Here is a 25,090-nt window from a genome sequence, read left to right as displayed (position 1 = left end):
AACAGAAGAGGCTTCAAGTTTGCTTTCTTTCAGCAGGGGACACACAGGAGCTTTAGCTAGCAGATATTTTTAACATTTAGCTGTTAGTTTTAAGAGTAGTCTTCTGATTTGTGGCCTGTTTCTACACACGCTAAAGCCAATTTTGAGTTGAGTGCTCAAAGTCCTGAAACTGAACACCAATGCTCGGTCTGATTCATAGTCTGATCAGATATTGCCTGGCCTGCGTTATCACTTCGTTGCTTTTCAAACTGTTTTTATTGTGGTTTATTTCATTCAGGTGCATTGTCGGGCACTTTTTCGAATTCTCATTGCGTTAAGTGAAATTTTACAAAAGGAATTCGTAAGGAAAATGTTCCAAAGCAACTGATTTAGCCAGATCAGTACTGGAGAACATGGATATTTAGGGGTTTTAAAAACCCGTTAACAATGCAGTACGTCTGCCGATATTCGTGTTTTTTGATAAGGATCCCTTTATGCTGGGCTCAACCGGACCTCAGGTATTCTAGTGGAACGTTTCCCAGTTTGACATTGTCAAACTTTGTGGGAGACCCGTTTGAAGCGCGAGACTGAAATATTCTCCTCTACCTCCCGATGAATTTCATGTTTGTTTGTTTTGTTTTTTTTTGGTCGCGACGATGGCGCGTGCTACCAGCGTTCTTCTCAACATAATCTCACGGTAAATGACTGCGGGTGCGACCATGTCAGTTACATTGGACCAGTCAGTCGCAGGAAAAAGTGAAATGAAACACCAAATTATAAAACGAGCAGAGCGGAAAAAAGAGAAACACCAACGTAGATTAAAGTGGATTTTTCCTTTAACGCAGTGATACACAGTTTTTGGTCAGTTTCTAGTAGGAGAACTTTTTTTAGTCTTTGAAACTATCCTAATGAAATCAGACAGTTTCCTGCGTACCATGCTGTGACCATAGGAGCTCATTTATTTAGGGCTGTTTGGTTTTGGCTGCCTGCGATACCAGATGGGTGGGGCTTGTTACTTTTTAAGTACCAGGCACATTGATTCACTACCAGAATAAAAGTACTTTAGAGACACAAAGTCCGCCAACATTTTGGATCTAGGTCTGCTGATTATTTCAAGCAAGCAATTATTTATATATTCCAATAATCATCTGTAATTATGTACACATCAACATCTCTCATCACATACTCCCAAACATTAAACCAAAATAAATCCTCAAAATATCCAGAGCTGCCTACACAAGAATGGTAGACTATTAAAATTAGTAAAATATATCAAAAACATGTGAAACATCTAAGAAAAGGAGGTTAACATAAACATTCATAATAATAATAGTAATAGTATTTAAATAAAAATAAAAAAAGCCTTGTTTCAACATGGGATTACAAAGCTTCCTCTGGCCAAAAAATTTCAACCAACGCTTTACAGTTTCGGGCATTGTTGACTTCCATGAACTGCATTTCATTAAGACAGATTCATAACCAGCTCCAGGTTGAATCTGTGGACTTCCACCTCCCAATTGATGCTTTTTTTTTGTGCTTGTTTTTGTTAATTTATACTGTGAGTGAAGGAAATCTTCCCTTTAAAAAAAGGCTTAAAATATAAAACACATCATTTGGTAAATATGAAAGCAACAATTTTAGGAGTCCACAGATTCTCTTGGTACCTGGATATAACCTGAATTTCAATACATTTGCAATCATAAACTTTTTTTTTCTGACTTCCAGAAATTGTAGAACTGATGGAAACAAAGTGGATCAACCCCAAAGCAACATCATCCTTTCATGTAGATTAATTGACTTTAAGAGCAGCACGGACAGGAAAAGGAAATAGTGTTGACCTCGAAGCCTCGACCCAGTGAATGAGGTGAAGTGTTTGGGACGTGTCATCAGAAGTGGCCTCCTCCCCTTCTGTCATTTACAGCGTTTTGAAGACTACGAGCCGAGCAAGACGTTCCAGAACCCGACCGCACGCTTTTTGTGGTTGTAATGAGCAGATTTAAACTGTTGGGTACAAGTCAAGACGGGTTTACTGACGCTGTTTTAACTTTACCTAGCGCTGATCCAGGACTGTCATACTGAGCGTCACTGTCCTGGGTCGCTATGACACCGGAACATTTCGGTCACTGAGAGATTCATGGAAATTCCTCATGTGAAAAAAAATGTTGAGAATACAAACTGACCAGAGGGTAGGCAATCTTCTTAGCGACCTGTACTAGGGAAAAGAAATAAATCTTCCATTACAGTCAATACAAACTATGTAAAATCAGTAATGATGAAGGATTTCTTCTTCGCTAATCAGATGCTCAGCAGTAATGTGCTCACTGCTGCCACTGGTGGCTGAAAGCTATGTGTCATCTTTGATTTTACATGGCTTCTACTGACTATAATGGAGTAGCCCCCTTTAGACTACACAGAACCCGGAACTATGGAACCAGGCGAACTGAACCGGGAACTATAAGTCCCTTTTGCGCATCCCTGTTTGCATTTCCATCCGAAGAATCGCGAAGTTGTGCAAATTAGACGCACGGCAGATTTAAAAATGACGCAATTTTCACCCACAAGATAACAACCCAGAGTCATCACGCTGTTCTTTGTATTTACTGTTGGGTGACTCTGACTTTTGAGTTGAATGTAACAGTTGAATTTAACAGAGGCATGCAGAGGGGACAACAGAGATTGGAAACTCTAGAAAGCTTATCAACGATCGGCGGAGTATTTGTTTATTTCAGCTCTAATACGTAACGATGAAAAAAAGTTTTATTTCAAAGTTGTTCCCTTTTATTGTGCTCTTTTTTCAAGCTAGTCAGGAAGCCAACTTGTTAACTTTTCTGTAATGTTTATTACCGTTTAAAAACAATGTCCATCTCACCTAACATCCTACCACCTTGTCCTAGTGGTGTGCAGTACTTCCTCACTTAGTCAATAAAGCTTTGGGAAGGTAGAGGAAGTCAAAAACTATCAGCGACATTTAACCCTTCAAACACAGTCCCAATATTTCCATCACAGCTGTTTTTTTTGCCAAATGGAGCTATCGTGCAGGAACTAAATTTAGTTCCTAGTTTGTCCAGTCGAAAGGCCACATGGGTCCCTACAAATATTGCCCGTCATCCTTTGAGTTTTGACTTTTAACATTCTTCCTGTAATGAATTTTAGAAGCCGCTCAGTGACTGAAATGTCGGAGTTCAGGGAGACAGGGACGCGGGTCCGTGACACATAGTATGACAGTCTTAGATCAAGGCTCGGCAATGCAAAGACACTGTTGGTAAACCAGACATATCCGAAGTGGATTAGGGCTTCACGTTACTCTGATCCCGTGTATGTGAAAAAAAAATTTTGTTACTGAAAATGCTTTTCTCCTCTTAGAAGGAGAGCGAGCGACTTCAGAGTATTGAGACACACCCAAATCCAAATTGTGTTTTTAAAGGTGAAGCAGCAGCCCTATTTTTATTTTACTGTACACGTTAACATTCAGATAATACTTGACCCACTGCCCAGGCATCTCACCTACAGTAGAATACAAAACATCTTAAAAGCGACACAGAGTGCGTTTCCATTCACTTTCCATCTGCGTCAGCTCTGTTACGAAGGAGTGACAGGGCGAGCTTGCTTGATAATCTGAGACAGCCTGGCCGGGTGGAGCCTCGTGAGCTTGGCAGTGTGAAACTGACTTCCAAACAAACAAGACTAAACCAAAAAAAATCCTACATTTGGTTTGCTTGTGCGTTTAACAAAAAAACAACAACAAAAAAAAAGGTTTTAGCTGATCAGCAGGCACAAGTTAAGGAGATCGAGTACAAGTTTTTAAAATGGCTCCTGCTTTCGCCTCAGCTCAGCACAATTAAAACCTATTTGTGAGCATTAATTAAACTGTTAACCTATTGGAGAGGTTCAGATCAAAGATACGACACTTTGCACGATCATTTGGAGACTGAAACAAGTATTGGGTAAATTAAGTTCATAGATAGGAAATTAATTGGTAACGATTTTGATGATCGATTAATCATTTAAGTTGTTTGTCAAGCAAAAAGCCCAAATGTTTTCTCTATACTTTTAGGGTTTGTTGCTTTTCTCCGCTTTATGTCATTGTCAATTGAATAATTCAGGATTTTGGACAGGCAAATTAAAGATGTCACCTTGGACTCTGGGAAAATGTGATAGGCACTTTTCGCTATTTTCTAACTTTTAATAGGTTGAACAATCAAAAAAGAAAATTGTTCATGAAACGTGCATTACAGACATTCAAGAATGAATTCCTAGAGTTTAAGGAGACTTCCCATTGCTGACTTTTGTTTAAATATGCTTTAAAAAAACCTTGATCATACGACAGAGATAGAAAAGAATTCTCACATTTTTATTAAAATTACTTAAAAACAATTAATCGCTTCTTAAAAATGTTGCCCATGAATTTTTCTGTTGATCGACTGACTTCCCAGCTTTAGGTCTAATTTTATGATGTGACCAGAAAACGATGACAGCTTGAGCTATTTGAGGAAGAGACACTAAGTGTTTTAACAATTACTGACAACGGTTTGGAAAAGCGACACCACAGTCCAATATTTGAGGGACGTAATCCTTTAATATTCCCACTAACAGGATGAGTCAGCACTTAATCAGAAGTTGTTACCATCCCAAACTCTTCCCTATTGTGCTAAAATAGATTTTAAGAGACACTGAGAAGAGGAAGCCATTTTAAACTGCTGAGACACAGACAGACAGAGACCGTCTTACTGCATTAAATATACCATGTATCCGACCGACAGTGGACAAGTTCCACATCGGCAGACCGTTAGCATCACTCAGCATTACTGAGGGCTCCAATTCAAGATCCTGGAGTGAAAAACATGTTACGTAAAAGCTCCGACTGCCTGCCAGGGCTGCAGCTGCAGGAGAAACACTTAAGCCAGAGTCGCAATTTGCCAGCGCGCGATTGGTGGCTGATATGAGCTGTGCTGTACCAGCTGCAGCAAGGTGTGTGTGCAGAGGTGTTAGAGTTTGTTGTCCATAAATACAGCTTTAAAAAATGAACTAAAGGACAAAACCCACTAAACATAAACATCCAGACAGGTTTTATGTAGTGTGTCAGTTTGGATGTCAGAACTGACTTAGAGGAAACAGAAATAATTTGTCTTTTTGTGCGACCCTTTAAAATGGTACAACTGTGCATATTCTGGCATTTAAAAAGAAAAAGTTCAAAAATGTTCACACAACACAAACCTTCAAAAGCAAACTGCAAAGGAGACTGTGCTTGCTGTCAAAACCACAAAAAACAAAAAAGCCTGCTTCAAAAAAGTTAGCTTATCCTGTTGAAACACCCAACCGCTCTTCGTTTAATGTCTTCCCTTGTGGACCTTTCCCGCTGTGGCACCGAACGTGACCCGTAATGGCGCGACACAGCAGTAACTTGAAAACTAAAACTTTCGCCAGCCACTTTCACTGCTTAGCCAAGTAGTTTTTTTAAAGCTAAAACCAGGATTGTATGCGATCTTTGAGGCTCATTGTTTTAGGTTTTTACCACTATTTGTCTAAAAAAAAGAAAAAAGAAAACGGTAAAAATGCACACACAAAATATCCCTGGTAACAATAAGCAAAGAGAAAAAATAGGGCAAAACCTCAAAAAAGCTGATAAAACCTTGAATTACTTCATAAAACAGTAAATGGTTAAATTACAGATACTGAAAATTGTATTTTGGTCAAATTTTCGCTTGTTTTTTACTGTTCAGAATGAAGAAATTATCATTTTTAAATGATGAGTAAAAATGTAAAATAATGAGCCCTACTCATCTGTCAGAGACATTTTTATCAGATGCATAAAAACATCTCTCCAGTGGCTGGTTTTCATTTCTCGTTCTGCCTATAGGCGTTGTTAGTACCACTTCACGAATCAAACACTGCAAACTAGCAACTGCATCACTGCGCTGCGCTCAAAGTACACGTTCAGGCCATTCGGTCGCTAGTGGTAGTGTCAGTGGTTCTGCTGTGACTCAGGGGGACTTCTACCAATGCTGTCGGATATTGTTTCTCTCCGTCTCCAGAGAAAGAATTACTGGGGACTTCCTTTGAGGTGAACGTATGTGTCAGCGTAAAGCTAAGCAAAGCTTTACAGTCCCTGTGGAAACCTAATTTAGCACGGTACAATACGCACACACACCCCAAAAAAAAACCAAACTAACAATAAAACAAAACCAAAAAAAAAAGAAAAACGCTAAAGAAGACTGCGATGACACCGATGGTAACCATGACGAGGGTTGGCATCCTCTGGCATGAGATATTTATGTGTCTCATCCGAAACAGCTGATTGGTCACTCTGCATCATCACGACAGTCCCAGAATGCTTTTACCTCCAAAATGGACCACTGTGCACATGGCGATGTCAGCCTCTTGGATTGGCGTTACTCAAGTATTCCCAGCTGATGCCACAGTGCAAAGCAAGTGTTAGAGAATCAGCCATCTTGTTTTGTAAGGTGCTTGTTGCAGTGTGGGCTCAGAGGATTTGAACGGTCGTAATCCAGGAGGCTGGCATGCGACCTGCACACGTCTCAACCGATCCGAGTGGCGCTCCAGTGCAAAGCTCCGCCTACAGGGAATAAAGCCTGGATACTTATGTGAGCGTACTGGGTGGAGCCGGTGGCAACCATAAGCCCCTTCCCCTCTGTTGAGTGACAGTCCGTTGGGGATATACTGCTGGCTGGTTCAGTCTCTGGACTGGTAGAACAGGATGTATCCTGACTCAGAGTTCTTGGAAATGTCTGATGTCAGACCGTAGAACTCCTCGATCGCCTGTGCATCAATTTTCTACAAGAAAAGAAGAGAGAGGTTGGGTTCTCGTACGGCGCTGCAGTAAAATGACTTTTCCTAGACGGTGCGATGTATGTTGGTATGTGCTTATTTGCTTTCTTTTCCAGAGTTTGTGCCTGTCTGTGCATTAAGTGCAGAGCTTGAAGCCGGGAAGAAATTAGCTTAGCTTAGTATGAAGACTGGAAGGAAAGGGGAAACAGCTAGCCTGGCTCCGTCCAAAGTTCAAAGTTACACCTAGCAGCACCTCTAAAGCTCAACAATGAACACATTATATCTTGTATGTTTTAGAGAAATTAAAGTATGAAAATGTAAAAACAGCAATTTGTGGTTTTAGGGAGGTTAACACGCTTTAACTTTTTAACACCACCTCTTTACCGTATGTCCGGCTGTAGCACAGGTTGCTAGATACAGTCTGTGGGCACAGGTTGTTTTTTTGTTTGTTTTTTTTATGATGCTTGACAGATTCTGGGGCAACTCTGGGCAGGCCATGCCTAGCTTTTCCTCCCTGCTTCCAGTCTAATCAACTCCTGCCACCAGCTCAGTCTCATTGAACTCTCGCAAAGAAAGCAAATGTATTTACAAGCAAAGTGTATTTCCCAAAACATTGAAACACTCCCTTAAATCAAGGTACAGTAGATTATAGAACATCATGTCTACTTAACTAGAAAGCTCTGTAAATAAACAAGTCTTTTTGTGACTATCCATTTTGGATTACTTTGAACTCCTGAAATACTCTGAATTACAAATGAAAATATCATAATTACAAGAAAGCAAAAGTTTTGTACCATGGTAGAATTCATTTTGTTTTTGCTTATGTGCTACCATGGTACAAATCTCCAACCTGTTTTTGCCTTGCAAAGAAAGTGAATAGGAAAAGAAAAGATGCTATTCCCTGTTTCCTCCTCACAGAGCACAGAAGTAACTGGGAGGCAAAAAAAGTTTTTACCAACACCGAACATCATGTTCATATTTTCTGTCAAGTGATTGGATTGAAAGACATTCTTGGACTGAGTTTTTTTTTTTTGACTCAAACAGAAGATAGATGTGGTAGCAGCTATGCTTCTTTTACCTTAACCCCTCAGAAAAGAATGTTATTATCAAGTCATATCTCCAAATATTTTTGAACATGAGTTTCCACAAATTCTCCAGACATGGAAACAGAAAACACATTTCACCTGTGTACAAAAATTCGGGTGGTCTCTATTCTACCACAAAATAAAAATCCTTCCTGCTGTTGAACTTTGTTGTGTAACTGTTCCACTGAGGTTTTTCTTTTTATTTGCTGACAAATCACCATTAAAAATTGAGTACGCTGGACAAGTAATCGCTAATGTCTCAAGACTCGGCCCTGAAAACTGTTTATTATTTGGCGTAGCGTTTTTTTTTCTGTTCAAAAGGGTGGGGAATGTGGCACAAAATAATATGCAAGAGATATACTTTCAGTTTGGTGTTAAAAGAGAAATGGCAACAACTTTCGAAGACTGTGAGTTTCAGTTCCAGGTGGAAAGGCCTGAACAGCGGAGATAAACAGGCAAAACAAGATGGATATAACTTAGTATAACAAAGGTGGAAGCTCGAATACAAAGCAGTGAGTCGGACAGGGTGAGTAAATCTACACAAACCATAAAAAAAAATGATAAGTTAGTGTTTCAGCCCTGCAAACTCAGCGGAATCTTCCAGAACTCAGCCAGTTTCTGTCCACTGGACCAGATGTTCCAGCAGGCTTCCTTCCACTCATAGTGGAAAAATACACTGGTGGTGGGATCAGTTTTAAACATCAGTCCGCGATGACTGTGACTGAGCAGTCTCTCTGTATTCAAACAGCAGGGTGACCTCTCCCACTGCCGGGGAGGTTGAAAGTAAAATAAACTGTTTTAATTGGGCAAAGGTTCCCAGAGAAAGGCAAAGAAATGCCTCCAATGTATCGATTTGATGTTGAATTGGGCCAAACTAGAACCATGACCGCACTGGGACTTGTCGCAAAAAACATTCAGTAGTTTAATATGAAGAATGTAAAGGCTGGGCCCATATAGAAATGCTTTATAAAGGACCATACCAGTAGCGCTGCATGTTTTAAACCATTTACTACAACTTTTCACAACACATACGCAGCGCACAACATTAGAAACATCGCACAACATAATACAGTCCAGTACAACACCACCACTATGTTTTATCTGATGTAAAACGATTTATGTAATTTGTACTAAACAAATTACATAAATCTTTCAAGGACACTGCCTCACAGGATTTTTTTTAGGCAAATTACAGACTGAGACAAAAATAACTTTTGTAGATTTCTTTGGGAGACTATTGTTCACCACTGTATGTCTGCGGTCACAAATAAACTTTTATAGCAGCGCTGTGAAACCAAAGAGAACAATTACACAACTTAGAAAACTCTGTTTGTCCATTTGTCTCTGTAATACTGAGGGAACTTCAAGAAACCCTGGAACGTTTTACCATCTTGACTGCACAGTTAGTCAACTGCTGATAGCTTGATTACTGTAGCATGGCGTCCTTTTTGGCTCGAAGAAAGAAAAACAACAAACTGAAAGGTTCCTTGGCTGCGGCTGAAACAGAGCAGCATGCCGAGGCTGTGGCCATTTTACTGCTGTGGTTGACTGCCAATGACAAGAGCTACATCATGCTTTTGGCAAACATTTTACACTAGGAAAGCTATACTTTTAACTCTATATATTTGTAATATGTAGTAGGCATGGAGATGCTGGTAAATTCCCCTACTTGGATTGATTTAATCAACACATTATCAAAACTATGGTTAAACTGTTGTATCTTCAAACTGCTGTCCTGTCAGCTGCAGTGTGGATGGATACATGCTGAGAGGGGAGGTGGTAAACCATTCAGCGGGGGCTGAGCACTATCACACTAGTTAGAAGGATGCCAGACTGTGTTGTTTCTACGAAGGCAGACATGTTCTCTCCTGTCACCACATCAGAGAGGAAAGCAGACAGTTTTGTAACAAAAGCCGCAGGCGATCAGCAGAGCAGCAATTTCGTGACGACCAAAATACGTGGGTGAAAGACTTAGGTTAAAAATAAACAAAAGTTTTGACAAGCACTATCTCCGTATCAGCATCACCTGCTCGCAGATGGTAGAAATTAAGAGAGGAGGGGGCTGGAGCAAGCAGAGCAGCACTCGGTCATATTCTTAATCTTCCAAACACAGCTTCTTCATGATCAAAGAGCCCTATAGTTTAGAATTGTGTAACTGGGATGAATAATGTCTCAGTTAAAAGGAAAATCAGAGTAGGTACATGGTGAACATGAGAAGCGGAGCTGAGAGGGAAACAGGGGTCAAGACCAAGCTAGAGAGACAAAAAGAAGAAAAATACGAAGAGGAAAGAGCAGGTAAACATTATTCTCATTCTAGATCTTGTCCACAGGCCTTCGATTTAATCCTGCTCTATAATCTAAAGCAGGTATCCACTTTTTCTTCTTTCTGTTTTCTTTCTCGTCATCTCATTCCCTTTTTCCTGTATGGATGCATTCATGCACCCCTCCATTTTTCTTATCTTATCCTGATCGCTAGACCCGATCTTAACTCCTCATCATTTAGCAAAGGGTGAAGTATCTAGGTCGGCCCGTTGCAGGAAATCCAGACACGACACACCAAGTCTGGAGGAGCGGCTATTTGAAATTCCTGTCTGGTTAGGATGAGATGGGAAACTTCTAAATGGGACCGTGTTTCCAAGCAAAAATGCCAAAAAAGTCGACGGTTTCAGCCTCTGAAACTTGCTGCTCTTCCTCATCGTAAAATTAAAGTAAATTGAACATCTTTGGGTTTAAGACTGTTGGTCGGACAAAGCAACACGTTTCATATCATCACCTCGGGCTAAATGACATTGTGATGAGCCTTTTTCACACTTTGCTGCTGTTTTATAGAACAAACTATTAATTGAGAAATTAATGGAAAATAATGAATCGATAATGAAAACAACGGTTGGTTGCAGCCCCGTTTTCAATCATTTCAAGTTATAAGTTTATCAAACCAATTAGCTCTGTATTTACACTGCTTGTACTTCTTGGGTTTTAGTTGCTTCCTGTGCAACAGTGAGGTTCAGTCGAAACGGAAAAGGTTAGAGCCTAAACAGTAGAAACTCTACCTGTACAATGCACAAAGTTTAGACCCCACCAGTTGTACTCTTTCCGGTGTTACCACCAAGATGTGCAGTCAGCTGACAGCGGTTAATCTTTGTATATTGAAGCTTAAAAAATAAATAAATAAATTGCAAGGTTCACCTACAGCTCTGAGAATATATAAGATTATATAGAAGTGGATATTTTTCCACTTAATACCATTATGCAAAAGTGGGGGCACTTCAATGGTTGTATTCAAAACCTGAAGGCGTCTATTTTACTTTAATAAAAACACTGAATAATCTGAGAGAATTACATTGAACTGCTAATGGTTCACACAAACACACAAACACACACGAAGCATTTGATAATCAGCCCGAAGGCAAAATGTCACTTAATAACTTTTCCGAGGCTCCTCAAGGATGTGCTTGTTAAAAAAGAACAAAAAAAGAGAGAGAAAACAGAGAATGAAAAATCTCTCTCACCTCTACGATGTCGTCATCAAACAGCAGCCAGAAGCCGTGGCTCTTGACGATGGTGATGTAGTGTCCGCGGTTGGGACCACTGCAATGCAGAGACAGAGGGGAGACCCATTGTGAAAATAATACCTGAGATGCATTAGACACATTTATTCTCCAATAATAACTGAAACTTAGATGTTGAATGTTATTGTTGAGGTAATACGAGTGAAAAACATGACAGAACTGCTCTAAAAAGATCCTGTTAAATCTTTTATTCCAGGCTACATGTTTTGGGTAATCTTTGATGAAAATGTGTCACTATCGAGGCAACAGAGGTTCAAAGTCTAAGTAACGTTGTCAAAACTACCTGTGGGCAAGAGAGCTTCAAAGAGGCATTCAGAGATACTATCTTGCAAAGGAAACAGTTCAACAGCGTTTGAAATTTGGGTTTAGGAACATGCTCACAACAACAGACTGCGGCATGTAAGCCCTTGCCTTTATATATAATGTCTATCCACCTGAGGACAGTTGAAGACGATCCGAGGACTAACCACTTGTAAATGATCACTTAACACATCGGCTGATGTCCGATAATCATCATCAGAGGAAACTCCCAGATCCCTGAATCGCCTGAACTGAACTGAACTTTCGAGTGTGGCTTGCAATGATTTGGAGAGCTGAATGCAGAACAACAAGTCAGCTTAGTGTGATACCTGGATTCAATACCTCCATCAATAAAACTGGGACTTTTAATTCCGTTTTGATCGATCTTTAGTCTTTATCGTTTCAATGTTGCCTTTTCATTGTTGTGATTATTTCATTGTTTCTATGGGAAACTATTTGGCAGGTACATCTACCTGACGATTTGCCCGCAAAAGTCACCTAAAGCTTCTGAAAGATCTGGCTCAAAGATTTGAAACATTCCTCAAAGTTTTCTTTTCTTTTTTTTTTTTTTTAATTCAACTGTCATGCTGCGTTCATGTAGTTTTGAGAAAGTTGGACATCCAGTAATGCCTTGCCCTTTCTGACAGGGCTAAAACAGACAGTTAATGAGAACCATGACACCAGGGATGTTTCTTGATACACATCAGTCTGGGCAGAATTTTATCCAGTGCAAAATGCAGCAGGTTGCTTTAATAGACACAAATGTATTGACATTTATATCACATTTCTCACAATGCTCTCCAGCTGTACATATCCTGGTAATATCATTAATTAATAATTAAACATGACCTGGACCTGGACAAAAAGCAGGAAATGGACAGATGGATGGATTCATCAATTAAAAATAACCTATTTATTTAAAAGGTCCAACTAGGAATTTAAAAAAAAAAACATCAGAGGTCTAGAACAATGGTACTACAGATTTTCCAGCCAAAATCAAATAGAAAAACATTTTATAAGTAACATTAATGCCAACTCCAGGCAAGAAGAAAAATGATATTTAAGACTTTTCAACACCTTTTGAGGCCTTTTTTTGAGGAAACTAAAATCAATGCTTTTTAAGACTTTTCAAGACCTGCAGAAAACCTTTAAACTTAGTTACATCCCCACGATCAGTGCTGAAAAAACTGCTGTTTGATAGATTAGTTGATGGACAGAACATTAAGTAATATCAGTTATAAATGTGTCTGTCATTTGTGCAATACAAACCACAAACAGCTGCACAACTGCAGAGAGTTCCTTTTTTTTTGTCCAATAGATCCTACTAAATTGTACACACTGGTTCTTTAAAATATAAAGTAAAAAGAACCTACCTGCCACAGTGTACGACGACAGCCACCAGGTCGTACATGCGGTCGGGGTTGGTGGCGTCCCCGGACGTGTTGAAGAGGCGGAGCTCCAGGGGGAAGACCACGCGATAGGACAGCTTGGTGTAGCGGTGCAGCTGGTCCATGTATTTAAAGCGCTTCAGGTGGAGGGCGAGGATCATCGGTAGCTTCTTTACCCTCATCCTGACGCGCAGAGAGAGAGAGAGAGAGAGATTTAATTGTGTTCCTGAGGTTCTGGTGGCATTGATTTTTTTTTATTTTTTTTTTTACCTTTTACAGCAGAAAAAGCAATGAGTGATATGATGAATGCCAAAACAAAACTGAAATTGAAATGACCTCCAAAGTGAACTGTTTATGTTTGGTCTAGACACAAAGTGAAGAGACTGTCAAAGGCGTTTTAAATCACAAAGAAAATTGAAAAATCAAAGACAAAATAGAGAGAAAATAAAGAAAACGGCTTGTAAAAAGGTCAGTGGAAAAACACCGGGAGGAAAGTAAAAATCACACAAAGACAGGTAGCAATGGTCAGTTGCGCCTGACAAAGACTCAGAGGGCAAAAAGCTTTCTAGGTTGAGGCCATTACTGTTCTGGAGCCCCTACCAGGAACAAGAAGTCCGTACTGGGACGCTTTGTGCTCCTCCTAATTTGGCTCATGCTCTCACAGCTTTCTGCTCAGTGTTAATGCGAGGTGCAGTCGCTGGTGACCACATGGCCCTTTCAAGCCGATGGATGTTCTCGGTGCATTTATCAGGCGCTCCGAAAGGGTAAAAATGCGTGTAGTTGCACTCCTGAGCAGACACTTTGGACGCACAGGATTGTTTCTGATTACAGTGTAAATTTAATATTATTATTTATGTAAAACGGAAGACAAAGCGCTACGCCCAGCGGATCTGAGACCGCAGTGCACTAGTTAATAATAGGCATCTTGGCCAAGATCAAGTTTAAACACCTATGATGAACTTCTCAGAATGCAACAGGAAGGCTTTGACTGGTTGCTACGGTAACCTCAGATGTGGTTTCAGGGGTACTTTCTAATGGAACAAACTGTACCTATGTTTGTCCCCTCAGAAAAGCTTTCAGGCGGCTGGGCTTCGCACATAGCTGTGCGATAGCGGTTGTAACCACTCCCACACAGCTGTATAGAGACAAGGTGGTCACTTTCCGATGACAGACTCTCACAGCAAAGAGAATCTATTTTCAAAACGGCCAAAAGTCTGTTCAGGGTTCCATGGGATTTAGGCAGTAACCTCAACAGAGGGCCCGTAAAAAGTTGCTTTGTGCAGCCCCACTTCAAAGATTTTGATCAGTGTCTGAAATCTCCATTTGCCAACCAACCAACTAAACATTGATGCCAGGAGAGGGCCCAATTAATATTGCAGAGACTGTCACTACTACACTATTATCTCGATACTGAAAAGTAAATGATTTTTATTTTCCTTGAACAAAATCCATACGAAAAAATGTATTTTGTGTATATATTAGTGTGGTGTTTCTTTGTTGGATGTGATAAACTTAAGTTACTGCCCATCTAGACGAGGCAGCTGTGAGTGAGAACGACAACATCTCAATTCAAGAATTTTGGAACAATACAGTCATACAGGCGGACGATTAAAAGACAACACTGACTAATCGACCAGCCCCAATTCAGTAACTCCGGATGAACTGATCCGATTCTTTGGATGTCCAGCCTTGGACAGAATATTTCCCATTGGTTGTGTTGGTATCAATGATAATGTCCCGGCCAAACGTCACCAATCCACACTGAATTCAGTTTTCTCCTCTGCCCTGTTCATCTGAAGCAGTAAGCTAAGGCAACGGCGGTTTACTGTGACATCGGTAATGTTACCAACAGTTCCCTCCACGCAGTTTTTCTAACAGTAGATAGATCTCATGCGCGCTTATTGTTGGGAATGTGCTCTGAAGTCTGTTATGCGTGGACACAGAGGACAGCGAGAGCACATCAGCTCTCATCATTCATTGGACAAGAACGTGTTGGTGTAGCCGTCGTTATGAGGTTGATGCCTTGTAATGACACAATTTCATAAAACTCCTAAACAACAGACAAAGAATTTTCACAAGCCTAAAAAGGATGTTTGTGCATGAACGTCTCTGCTTACGATAAGGAGGTGATCTGTAGTTACAGCCTCACATTAGCCTTCTCATATTTTAATCAATTTCTCACAGGGAGAGAAAAAATAATTATATTTCGGAAAAATAGTTCACTGGTATCGGGTCGGTACTTGGTATTGGCGGATACACTGAGTTTGGATGCGCGAATTAGCGCTGGGGCGGAAAAAAATCAGACAAACATCCTCTTGAAATATATTCAGAAACGAGAGAAGGAAAGAAAGAAAGGGCAAGTAAAAAAGAAAACAAGAAAGAAATACAGAAAGCAAGAAAGAAAGAGGAAATGCCAGATACTAAAGAGTAGCTGATGTTACCAACCTTTTCTGGGCTTCCTGTTTGCTGCGACATTGCTCACAGTAGTACTTGTATTCACTACATAATGTCTCTGTGTTGCTGAAGCCCCTGTTCAGAAGACACGCATACACACACTTATCAAAAACAACATTTAAAACACAGCTCCACAGTTCAACACACCTTTGTGATAAACTGCGACCACAAACCGTTCAAGAGTCAAAAGCCCTGACGTAACATTCAGTGTCTTTCCCGAGACTCTGCATATCAAGCGAGCATAAAGGACTAATCTCTCTTTTCATGGGTGATCCAAAGGAGCCCTGTGTTACCTAAGACAGTGCGTGATGGAGGTGTTCTGCTCCACATCCACAGACAGATCCAGGAAGTCCTCGTCTTTACTGCTCACCTGGAACATAAGTGAAGACACTCAAGGTCAAGTTATTTCTTTTACTGAACAGGCTAAAAACTTGCAATGCAACCTTATGACCAGTCGACAACTACAGTTTAACACTTTTCGTATTTATTTCCTTTATACCCCATTTAAACCTAGAATTAAAACGTATGTCAGCGCCAGGTGTAAATGCAGAAGGCACTGGGATCGCAACGCGATCCGATTTGCAGGGCCACATTTGGAGGTGGTCAGGTGGTCCGAGGTGGTCAGGCTTTCACTGTGAGCTTTCACCGAGCTTGAGCAGACCACAGTTGCACCTGCCATGAACACATGCAGGCCACCGACACTTACGGCTTCGCAGTTGAGGCAGCGCGTCTCGTTGGTCAGTGTTCCCTGGAAGATCTCATGGACCCAGGTCTGTTGCGTCTCCTTTCCTCCTTCGCCTTCTCCTCCTCCCTCACTTCCTCCCCCTCCTCCTGCACTTCCTCCTCCTCCTGCACTTCCTCCTCCTCCTCCTCCTCCGTTCTGCACAAGTTTTCCATTCTGCTGTCGCTCCTGGCTCTTCTCCTCCTGGAGCAGGTCTGCGATGGTGTTGAGGAGGTAGTTGAGGAATTCGTGGGCGTCCTGCTGCATGTAGTTGTCAAACAGCTCTGAGAGGGACAGAGGTGGAGAGATATGAATATGTGAAAAGACAGAGAAATACAGTACAGAAAACAATAAAAAAAATATATAGGGAAGTGGAAAGGGGAATTCAGACAACAATACAAAAAAAAAAGACAGGAACAGACAGACAGGAAGGAAGAAGGGTTGAAGAAAGGGAGAACAGAAAATAAAACGACATCAGCACATGTTGGCGAGGAGAAAAGAGCCAATTAAGACCCCTCTTCTATTTCATCTGCTTTCCACTCCAGGATTTGGCTGACAATTTTATTTCCTCAGCTGAAACACACCCCCCACACACTCCATCTTTTTTCTTCTTGTTCCCATCCCATTCTACCTCGCCAATTGGTCGTCTCAGCTGTGTCACTGCCTGGTGAAAGGAAGTTGGTTTAAACAACCAACTGACGAAAAAACTTTTTAGACTTTACATTTCCAATCACCTGGTGAAGGACAGATGTTTTTTTTTGTTTTTTCTGAGAAAATTACAGGAAGTCGAGCATTTAAGTTTCTGACAAAAGCAACAGCTGCACACACTGTCGGAGCTGTGAAATCAAAACTGTCAAATTCTACAAAAAAAACAAAAACAAAAAAAACAACTTAACGATCGAAAATGAAATATTTTAATTTTTCAGTAGCTTTCACCTTCCAATACAATAAAGGTACCACGACAACCCAACTGTCCATCATCATTTTGTGTCACTACCATTCTCTTTTCTCAGCCGTGAGATGAATTTCTTGGGAGGGATGACTCCGACTTTCTTCTTCTGCGTGGCGATGCTGTTGAACAGGTCAGCCAGACAGGTGAGGAGGGACTCCTTACGACGCGGCTGCACCTGGAGAGGATGAGGAGGAGGACACGCCCGTCACCTCGTAAAGACTTCAACGAGGCAGTTAACAGGGAGCCTTGTAATCATTTCTCTCTCGTATAAAAGTACAGAGTACAAGTGAGGTGATGCGACATCCAGTCAGGCTGAACCTTGACTAATCTGTGGGAGTGATATGACAAAACTATAAACACACTCACACATAACGTGGTATCGATGACCTATGAAATTAATGTTTGACTTATTAACTGGAGGTAACTCAAGAAGGAAACAGTTTAAGGAGGTTTTTGGGATGGTTTCTCCTGAAGTGTGCGCTCATATTTGTATTTTTGGAAAAATACTCCCCACCCCCACAAAAAAAAAAAAAAAAAATCCGGCTACTCCTGTTGGGAAAGTTTTCCCAAGATACTACTAGTCCAACGATAATATAGATCTCATTCCTGAAGTCTTTTCTCTCATAAAAGTGGAACTTGAGCCATCAAAGCACAACATACTGTAAATTCCACATTTGTCTATTTTCATTCTCTCATACACTGTCGTGTCAGGCTCTTGAGGGCAGTTGGAATTTTTTTCCTGATAGCATTTTTGAGCTGCTAATTCTGCATGAGATGTAGTGACGCCAGTCATTCTTGGCTGCTTGATAGATGATTTGGTCCTTGTCAGTTTCTGCAGTAAAGACGTCGGAGACGCTGTGTCTTCATGAGTTTATTTCCTCGTGGCAGGAAAAATAATTCAAATATAGGAAAAACACTACCGATAAATTTCCTCCTAAATTTTTATTTTTCAATAAATCATGAGCAACAGTCCACTACACACACACAAACGTTCCGGCTCTGCCTTCCTCAGCGTGTGCGTTACACGAGCCATTAGAAACTAGATTAACTGGATAAAAGTACAGTTTATTATAACTTTCGTGTTATTTTTGTTGCTCCGGTATCGGTTCTATCAGCGTAATTACTGAGGTCTTATGATGCTGCATCACTGCTAAAAATATGCCTGTCTGGGCAACAGGCAGGAGCAGTCAGATGATAAGACAGGTTGAAAACAAACATCTAAGTTGGTCAGAGGTTATTTGCCGGAGAAAAAAAGGCTGTAACTGTAAAACATCCAGACAGTTTCTTGTGTCACAGTCCGTTTCCCCCACAAATAGTCTTCCCCACTTAGATTTACATTAAGCTGTGATTAGGCATCACAAACAAATGACCGGTTAGGGGAAGGACTGAGGTGAAGATGAGGCTAAATGCTACACAAGATGCAGCGTGGACACAGCATTCGCTACCTGGTTCAGGACTGACCCACCATACGTGCTCCCACAGCTCAGCAATTACTCTGAGCTGATAGAGTGACCGACAAAACCAATGGCTCGAGCTAAAATGACTATAAAACCCTCGCTCTAATAAACCTTACTTTTCCTTTACCACCTTTAGAGCTGTATAGCTTTAAAAGACGCACTTTGAATGGACATGGAGAAACTCACTAGCCTAGCAACATTAAAACTACAAACAACTTGTGTCACACGCTGATTCTGTAACACGAGTACCGGTACGCACTCCATTCAAGGGCAAAGACATCTGCTGCCATGGAAACCAAATGTCTGGTCCTCAAACATAATACGCAGCCCACTTTTTCAAACTAAAATCCAGAAAAAATACCGTCTTACAGTCAGACCAACATGGTATTTCGGGGTATTCAAGTGAATTCTTTCAGCGTGAGCAATCAGCGCGCTGTACAACCCTGTGGAGAGGTATACTGCTGGCTGTTACAGCTACGGTGTTTCTCTCACCACTTACCTTGTACGCCAACACCTTCTCCCTGAACGGTCGACAGAAATACAGAGCCTGCAGCACTGAGTTACAGTAGCAGGTGTTGCCAAACTAGAAAGAAAAAAAAAAGAGAGACAAAGAGAGAGAGAGAGAGTGGAGAGTGTATACGAGCTTTGCAGTAGCTTCAATTCATAGTGTGTAGCTTTCTGTGACCGACTGAAACTTACGTTGACCAATCCAAAGTAGTGTTCATTAACGGGAAACTGTTCCGGTCCAATCTCCTTTTCCAAGGCAGAGGCATTGGCGCCCTGGAGGAGGAGGAGGAAAGAGACACATTCAATCATTTAAATGATCCTCTTCGGTTAATGACGCTGTCCAGAAAAAATAAAAAAAATAAAAATTCATAAATTTGATGCTCATTATCCTAATTTCCCTAACACTAAAGCAGAATTATCCATCAGAAAACCTCCTTTGTCCTTCATTTCCTCTTCATTGTTTTCTGGTTTTCCTGCTCCATTTTCTTTCTGCTCCACTGGACTGTCAACCATTTGTTTTCTGCAGCTGTGTATCCTGCTTCATATCCTCTCTTTCTACGCACGCACTGATTTTCTCTCCTCAGTTTTAGTGTCATTACTCGATTGTATCTATTCAATTTTCTTTTTTACAGTAACCTAAAGGCATCGTTGCTATGCAGACTTTTGATTTTTTTTCACCACGTTTTATCAGAGTGACTCCAGATTAACCTTCGACCAAGGAGGACATACTGTTACAGGACAACATATGAAATAATTTAAATATGTGCAGGTCACTGCAAAAGTGCTCGGCTATTTAGACTGACAATATAGTTGAGTAATGTAGGGCCAAACATTATATCCATCAGCTTATTACCAGGCCGTAATTGGATAAAGATTTTGGGAAGGAGTCAAGTTATGCCAGATATATGCAACTGTCTTACTGACTGTTTCATACAAACCAATGGTACCCAAATTCCCCAAATTTCCTCCCACGACTCAGCTGATAACTGAGTTTCAAAACATAAACATTGAGCTGAGAGAAAATTAATTGACGTGAGGGCAATGATAACAGAGTGTGCTTTAAGTGTGTGCGTCTCTGTTTTTTTTTTATGTATTGCCTCAACACGGCAAACAACATCTCATTTTCACAGCGGGTGACAGCTCGAAAGTTCACATCTTACAGAGAAATCTCAAAGACCAGCCAGAAACGATGTGCAAAGATGGTTCGATGCCGAAATGATGTTTATGTGTCTTCTAGATGTGAGTCAGAAAAACCCTGGCTCAAACAAAGGTCGGCTAGAATTTGAGCTGTAAAATGAAACACCTGTTGTTGTACATAACCTTTTCAAAACAGATGTGAAAAAAAAAAATTAAGAATGTCTATATAAATTTTATGCACAAATTATATCTAGAGTGAGGTTACACAAATACTCTGAGGAGAGAAAAGGACTACTTTTGTGAACATCTGACTAAAAAAAAAAAAAAAAAATTCAAAACCAAAAACTGTTTGTGGAACTCACCACTCAAAATTCCCACACTGCGCTTGGCACTGAAGCTGCGCTTTGAAGATACACGTACGTAGTCTAGCCCTGCTTTTGGTTGTAAAAGCAGAGCCACAAAACATACTTACAACTAAAACGACTGTGTGCGCTTGTGTATGCCTGTGTAACTTCAGTGTCACACACATTACAGTGCTGGGATTTTCAAGACAAGACAACAAAGCAGTCTGTTTAAAATGAGAATCCAATTGTAAAGGCGCCTGTGAACAGGGCTCATCTATCATCTATCAGCAATCAACAACAACATTATGCCTTCCTTCATTGTAGATGAAACCTTCTTAACAGTTTCTAAAACAGGTTTCTCAATCCCTCTCAAAAAGATGATATTCACTTTATGAATCTCAGTAAGCGCTTTAAAAACATGTGCATTTGTATATTTTTACTATTATAACAATTTTTGTTGTCCACATTTTATCAATAACTTTTGGCTGACTTTAGTAAATGTGTAAAATCTGACCAAGATGGGAGTCTACATTTAAGGCTGTCCTTTCAGTCATCATCAAACCTCTCTCTTCTGGATGTCATTCGGTCTGAGTTTTTAGAAATCAAATATCATATTAAGGCAGGAGAGAGAGAGAAACAGAGAGAGGAGGGGAAAGATGATCGTGATGATAACAATGATGCAGCTTTTCCTTCAAGGGTGACTGAATGCACAAGTGGAGCCACGCCGTTGTTACTCATCATCACACTGCAGTGCGTGTGAAGTCAACAAGAGGCGAGCAGACGCAGGCCTGGCTGAGGTTATTTATCTAAAGAAAAAAAAAACACAGCCTGCAAACAGCACGAGTTTAAAGCCAGTGCACAGGAAAACAAGCTCTGGATTGTCAGAAAAGCAAACATGCAGGAAGACAAATATCTGCCTCATAAAGGGGAAAATGATTTATTCAGTGTGGATTGTAGATTAAGGTTTCAACTCATTTATGTTTTCAGCAATGGTTTGAAGTGGCGGCTTTGAAATGACTCTGTTTCCTAAATTGATGGAAATGAAAGTGAACTGAGCTCTGCCAGCTGCGCAGGGCATCTTGAAAAACTTTATAGACACCAGCTTCAGTGAAAACTAGATCACAGACGGCAGGGTTGAGTGACTCTTCCATTTTGTGACTGCCTAATGTTTATTAATCATGACTATGAGTCTAGTGCATCTGGGCTACTGGCTGAGTGGGTATCGTCTGAAATGTTTCAGTGCAGATACCAAAACCCTTCCTTTTTGCTTTGAATAAAATGAACATATTTTTCCACAAATCCCTTTTTCATCCAACTAAATATGTCAAACGTCTCAGCTGCATCAATGGTACATCTTGTCAGTCATGTAGCACATCAAAAAATTGGTCTAAAGTCATCAGAGTTATGAAACTCTAGAACAAGAACTAAATTAAACTAAATCATATTAAATAAAACAACTATTGTGTCACCTAGTGTTTACAAGGTTTCAGTCTCATCTTTTAAGCCAACACAGCTCAGAAATATGAAAAGTCATCATCATCTACAGTTCCATCACACCTGGGCAAACTCCACCCGCTGAGGAAGATCGTGTGAAGTTCCCAAATGTTTTTCTTTTTTTGTCAGAACAAAAGCAACCACACAAGATCTTTGCCTATATAAAGGAATCTAAAATTGGAAAAAATTCGGATTTAACTATCTGATCAAAGAAGAAGTGGACAAGATTAGCAATCTGATCAGAAATGTGTTACTAGCGTTCGGTACTTGACAGATTTCAACACACCAAAGAATACTGAGACCCAATCAACAATTTGCTAATATACATGTTCCCCAAATGCAGAAACTAAATCTGTGACACAGAACAGGTCATAAAGTAGGGAGATACATCTCTGGGTTTGGTTATTGTAATACTATGATATGCTCCACCGTACAAATTGTCTTCTCCTCGTCTAAATGCTGCAGTACAGTTAAATGATACGATTAGAAGTTGGTAGAGTTCTCTGAGACAAATCAACAACAACCATCTTTACCACTTTGGTCCTCATGTTCACATTACTGCTGACTGTTCCCCTGCATTTTTCTTCTCTAAAAGCATCAATAGCCATCCCGAAAATGTTGCCATATTATCGATACAGAAGTGATTCTGCCAATACTGGTCGCGCGGCCCTAACAGTGACTTTCACGGTTTCACCAGCCAAATTGATTTTCAGAAAAAAAACAAATACCTTCCGGGCAGAAACTGGTGGGCTGCCAAAGCGGCGAATAGACGGAAAAAACCTGTCAGCCACCGCTAATATTTGGCCTTGTTAGTGTTTGTCTAGTGGGTGCCGTAAATTATTTTTGCCTGGTGTGTGGTCTTTAACACCGTGCATGTGCCAGAGCCATTGACTAAGTAAGAGCTTACTGCGCGCACACGCACACACACACACAAACACACGCCAGAAGCAGCAGCAGCAGCCGGCAAATTAAAAAGACTGCAGCAGAGTCCTCCGTGGCATCTGCCGAACCGTCTGTCAGCTCTGAAAGGTGCAGCGGGCAGAAGCAGGAAAAGTTAGACTCAGGAGTCAAATCTGCCTCTGTGACTTAGCTCCACTGCCAAATCAACACAGACAGAGCTGTCACATTAAATGCGACCAGAGCAAATGGAGCGGAGTTACAGCATTTGACCTTTTCACCCACAGCCTCTCTGCGACAACCTGCCAAACAGGTTGCTGTCCACCAAGGGCAGAATCTGCACCGAAGCTCCCGTGTTTACAAGCACGAAGTGCTGTTGTTTTGTGGCTGACCCCCACCTCAGACTTTGCTGAATTTCTGTGCAAGGATCAATGAAGTATCAGGTTATAAAAGCCTTCGAAAAAGCTATTTAGGAGCGGAAGACTGGCTGAGAATATAATTCTTCAAAGGCATTGCATGTGAAGGGATGAATACACAGCAAGGGGCTCTCGAAGCTGAAGCAAAGGTGACAACTCTCAGCTCTGCACGGTCTAGCACTTATTTACCCCCACAAATACTCTGCACTATAAAGGGCGTGTTCGTTTTCAGGTCTAAAGAGCGCGTTGCAATTTTTTTTTAAAAGCCAAAACCTGAACATTAGCTAAGTGACCTGCCAGAGGAAGCATTCAGGGTGTATCCCATGACAGGAAACGCTTTATTTCTCCATCAGTTACACATGAAGAGAGAGCAATGTCAGCTGGCTGGGGTGTTTACATTCCCTGCCCTTACAGATGTTTAGCCTTTCTCTCATCTCTTATGTGTGACAGGTATATCATTTAAAAAGGAGCTGTAATGAGTAATAAGGACCGGAAACGGGATCTTCGTCTGGACCACCACTGAGTAAACAACTTTGTCCAAAACAGACCATTTGGCTAGCAGGCTAAGCTAGCTAGTTTTCGCCCGCTGGTCAACCCTGCCCTTCTCGCGTAAACAAACTACAAGCCGGCTAATAAACTGTCAAACAAGCTTGGTTTGCGCATACTAACGCCGTCTTCTCGAACCGAACCACGGCGTCCACAGAGCTACCGTTAGCTGGCTAAGACGTGCAACTTTCCGTGTTATTATCACGTTGCTAGCCGCGCAGCTAGCTTAGCGTCCTGGCTCACTCACGAGCCCGGGCATCGGACAGAGCCGCGGCGCACGAACACCGGCGACACGGCCGAATCTCGGCCCCTTACCATCGTACAAATCGAGGCGATCTTTCGGACTGTCATCAGTATTTCCATCCGTAAGCCGCCATGGTGGACCGAACCCCGATATTGAAATTGTGAGAGCCGATGCGGCTGCAGAGTTCCGGGAGAGCCTTCTGCCCGTTTGTTATATCTGTCAATAGAAATGGGACGGCACGAAGGACTTCCGGACTTGTTTTTCAAAATAACATCAACAACAACAACAATAAGAACAACAACAATAACAACTACAGTAATAATAATGCAGTCTATTAAAACAGTCCATCCATAAATCTTCCCTTCATGAAGGTTAGAATGTTGTTTGTGCTGAAACTCTTTAACACAGTTTCAACAAAAACTGAACATTTAAACCTCCATGAAGGTGTTCCTAATAAACTGACAACTGGGCGTGCATATATAGTCTGTAAATCAAATGCCCTGTGCTCTCTTTTTCTTAAAAAAAAAAAAAATCTGCACTGAAAAGCAAGGCTGGGAAACTTTCCCAAAAGCCAGACTTACTTCATCTAATTTGGGTTTATATAATCTGATTGTTTGCAAATTGTCAGAAATTTGAGTCGCTGAATATCAGCTGTGATGGGTTCTCCATCTCCCACCTTCTCTCCTAAAGGAAATCAAAATCCATACATTTTACTTGTTTGTTGTTAAGTTGTGTTTATTCAAATTGCTTCCATTTTTTTTCCGTTTGTGTCAAGTAATTAACACGTAGAAAACCTCGGGCAAGGTTGTATTAT

The 25,090-nt window shown here is 40.9% G+C and overlaps 1 protein-coding gene across 1 annotated transcript; it reads right to left on the bottom strand.

Annotated features, from left to right (window-relative positions):
- Positions 1–616: 616 nt before the first annotated feature.
- usp12b (ubiquitin specific peptidase 12b) lies at positions 617–24,482 on the bottom strand. Its single transcript, XM_040140569.1, has 10 exons — positions 24,348–24,482; positions 19,391–19,471; positions 19,191–19,274; positions 17,280–17,409; positions 16,268–16,566; positions 15,855–15,931; positions 15,553–15,636; positions 13,093–13,290; positions 11,360–11,438; positions 617–6,771 (listed from the first exon to the last, which is right to left on the bottom strand). The coding sequence occupies exons 1-10, from the start codon at positions 24,393–24,395 to the stop codon at positions 6,670–6,672; spliced, it is 1,182 nt and encodes a 393-aa protein (XP_039996503.1). The 5' UTR covers positions 24,396–24,482; the 3' UTR covers positions 617–6,669.
- Positions 24,483–25,090: the final 608 nt, after the last annotated feature.

This window comes from Xiphias gladius, chromosome 12 (genome assembly GCF_016859285.1).
Source record: "Xiphias gladius isolate SHS-SW01 ecotype Sanya breed wild chromosome 12, ASM1685928v1, whole genome shotgun sequence".
NCBI classification, from domain to species: Eukaryota; Metazoa; Chordata; class Actinopteri; order Istiophoriformes; family Xiphiidae; genus Xiphias; species Xiphias gladius.
This window is presented reverse-complemented; position numbering and strand designations above follow the sequence as displayed.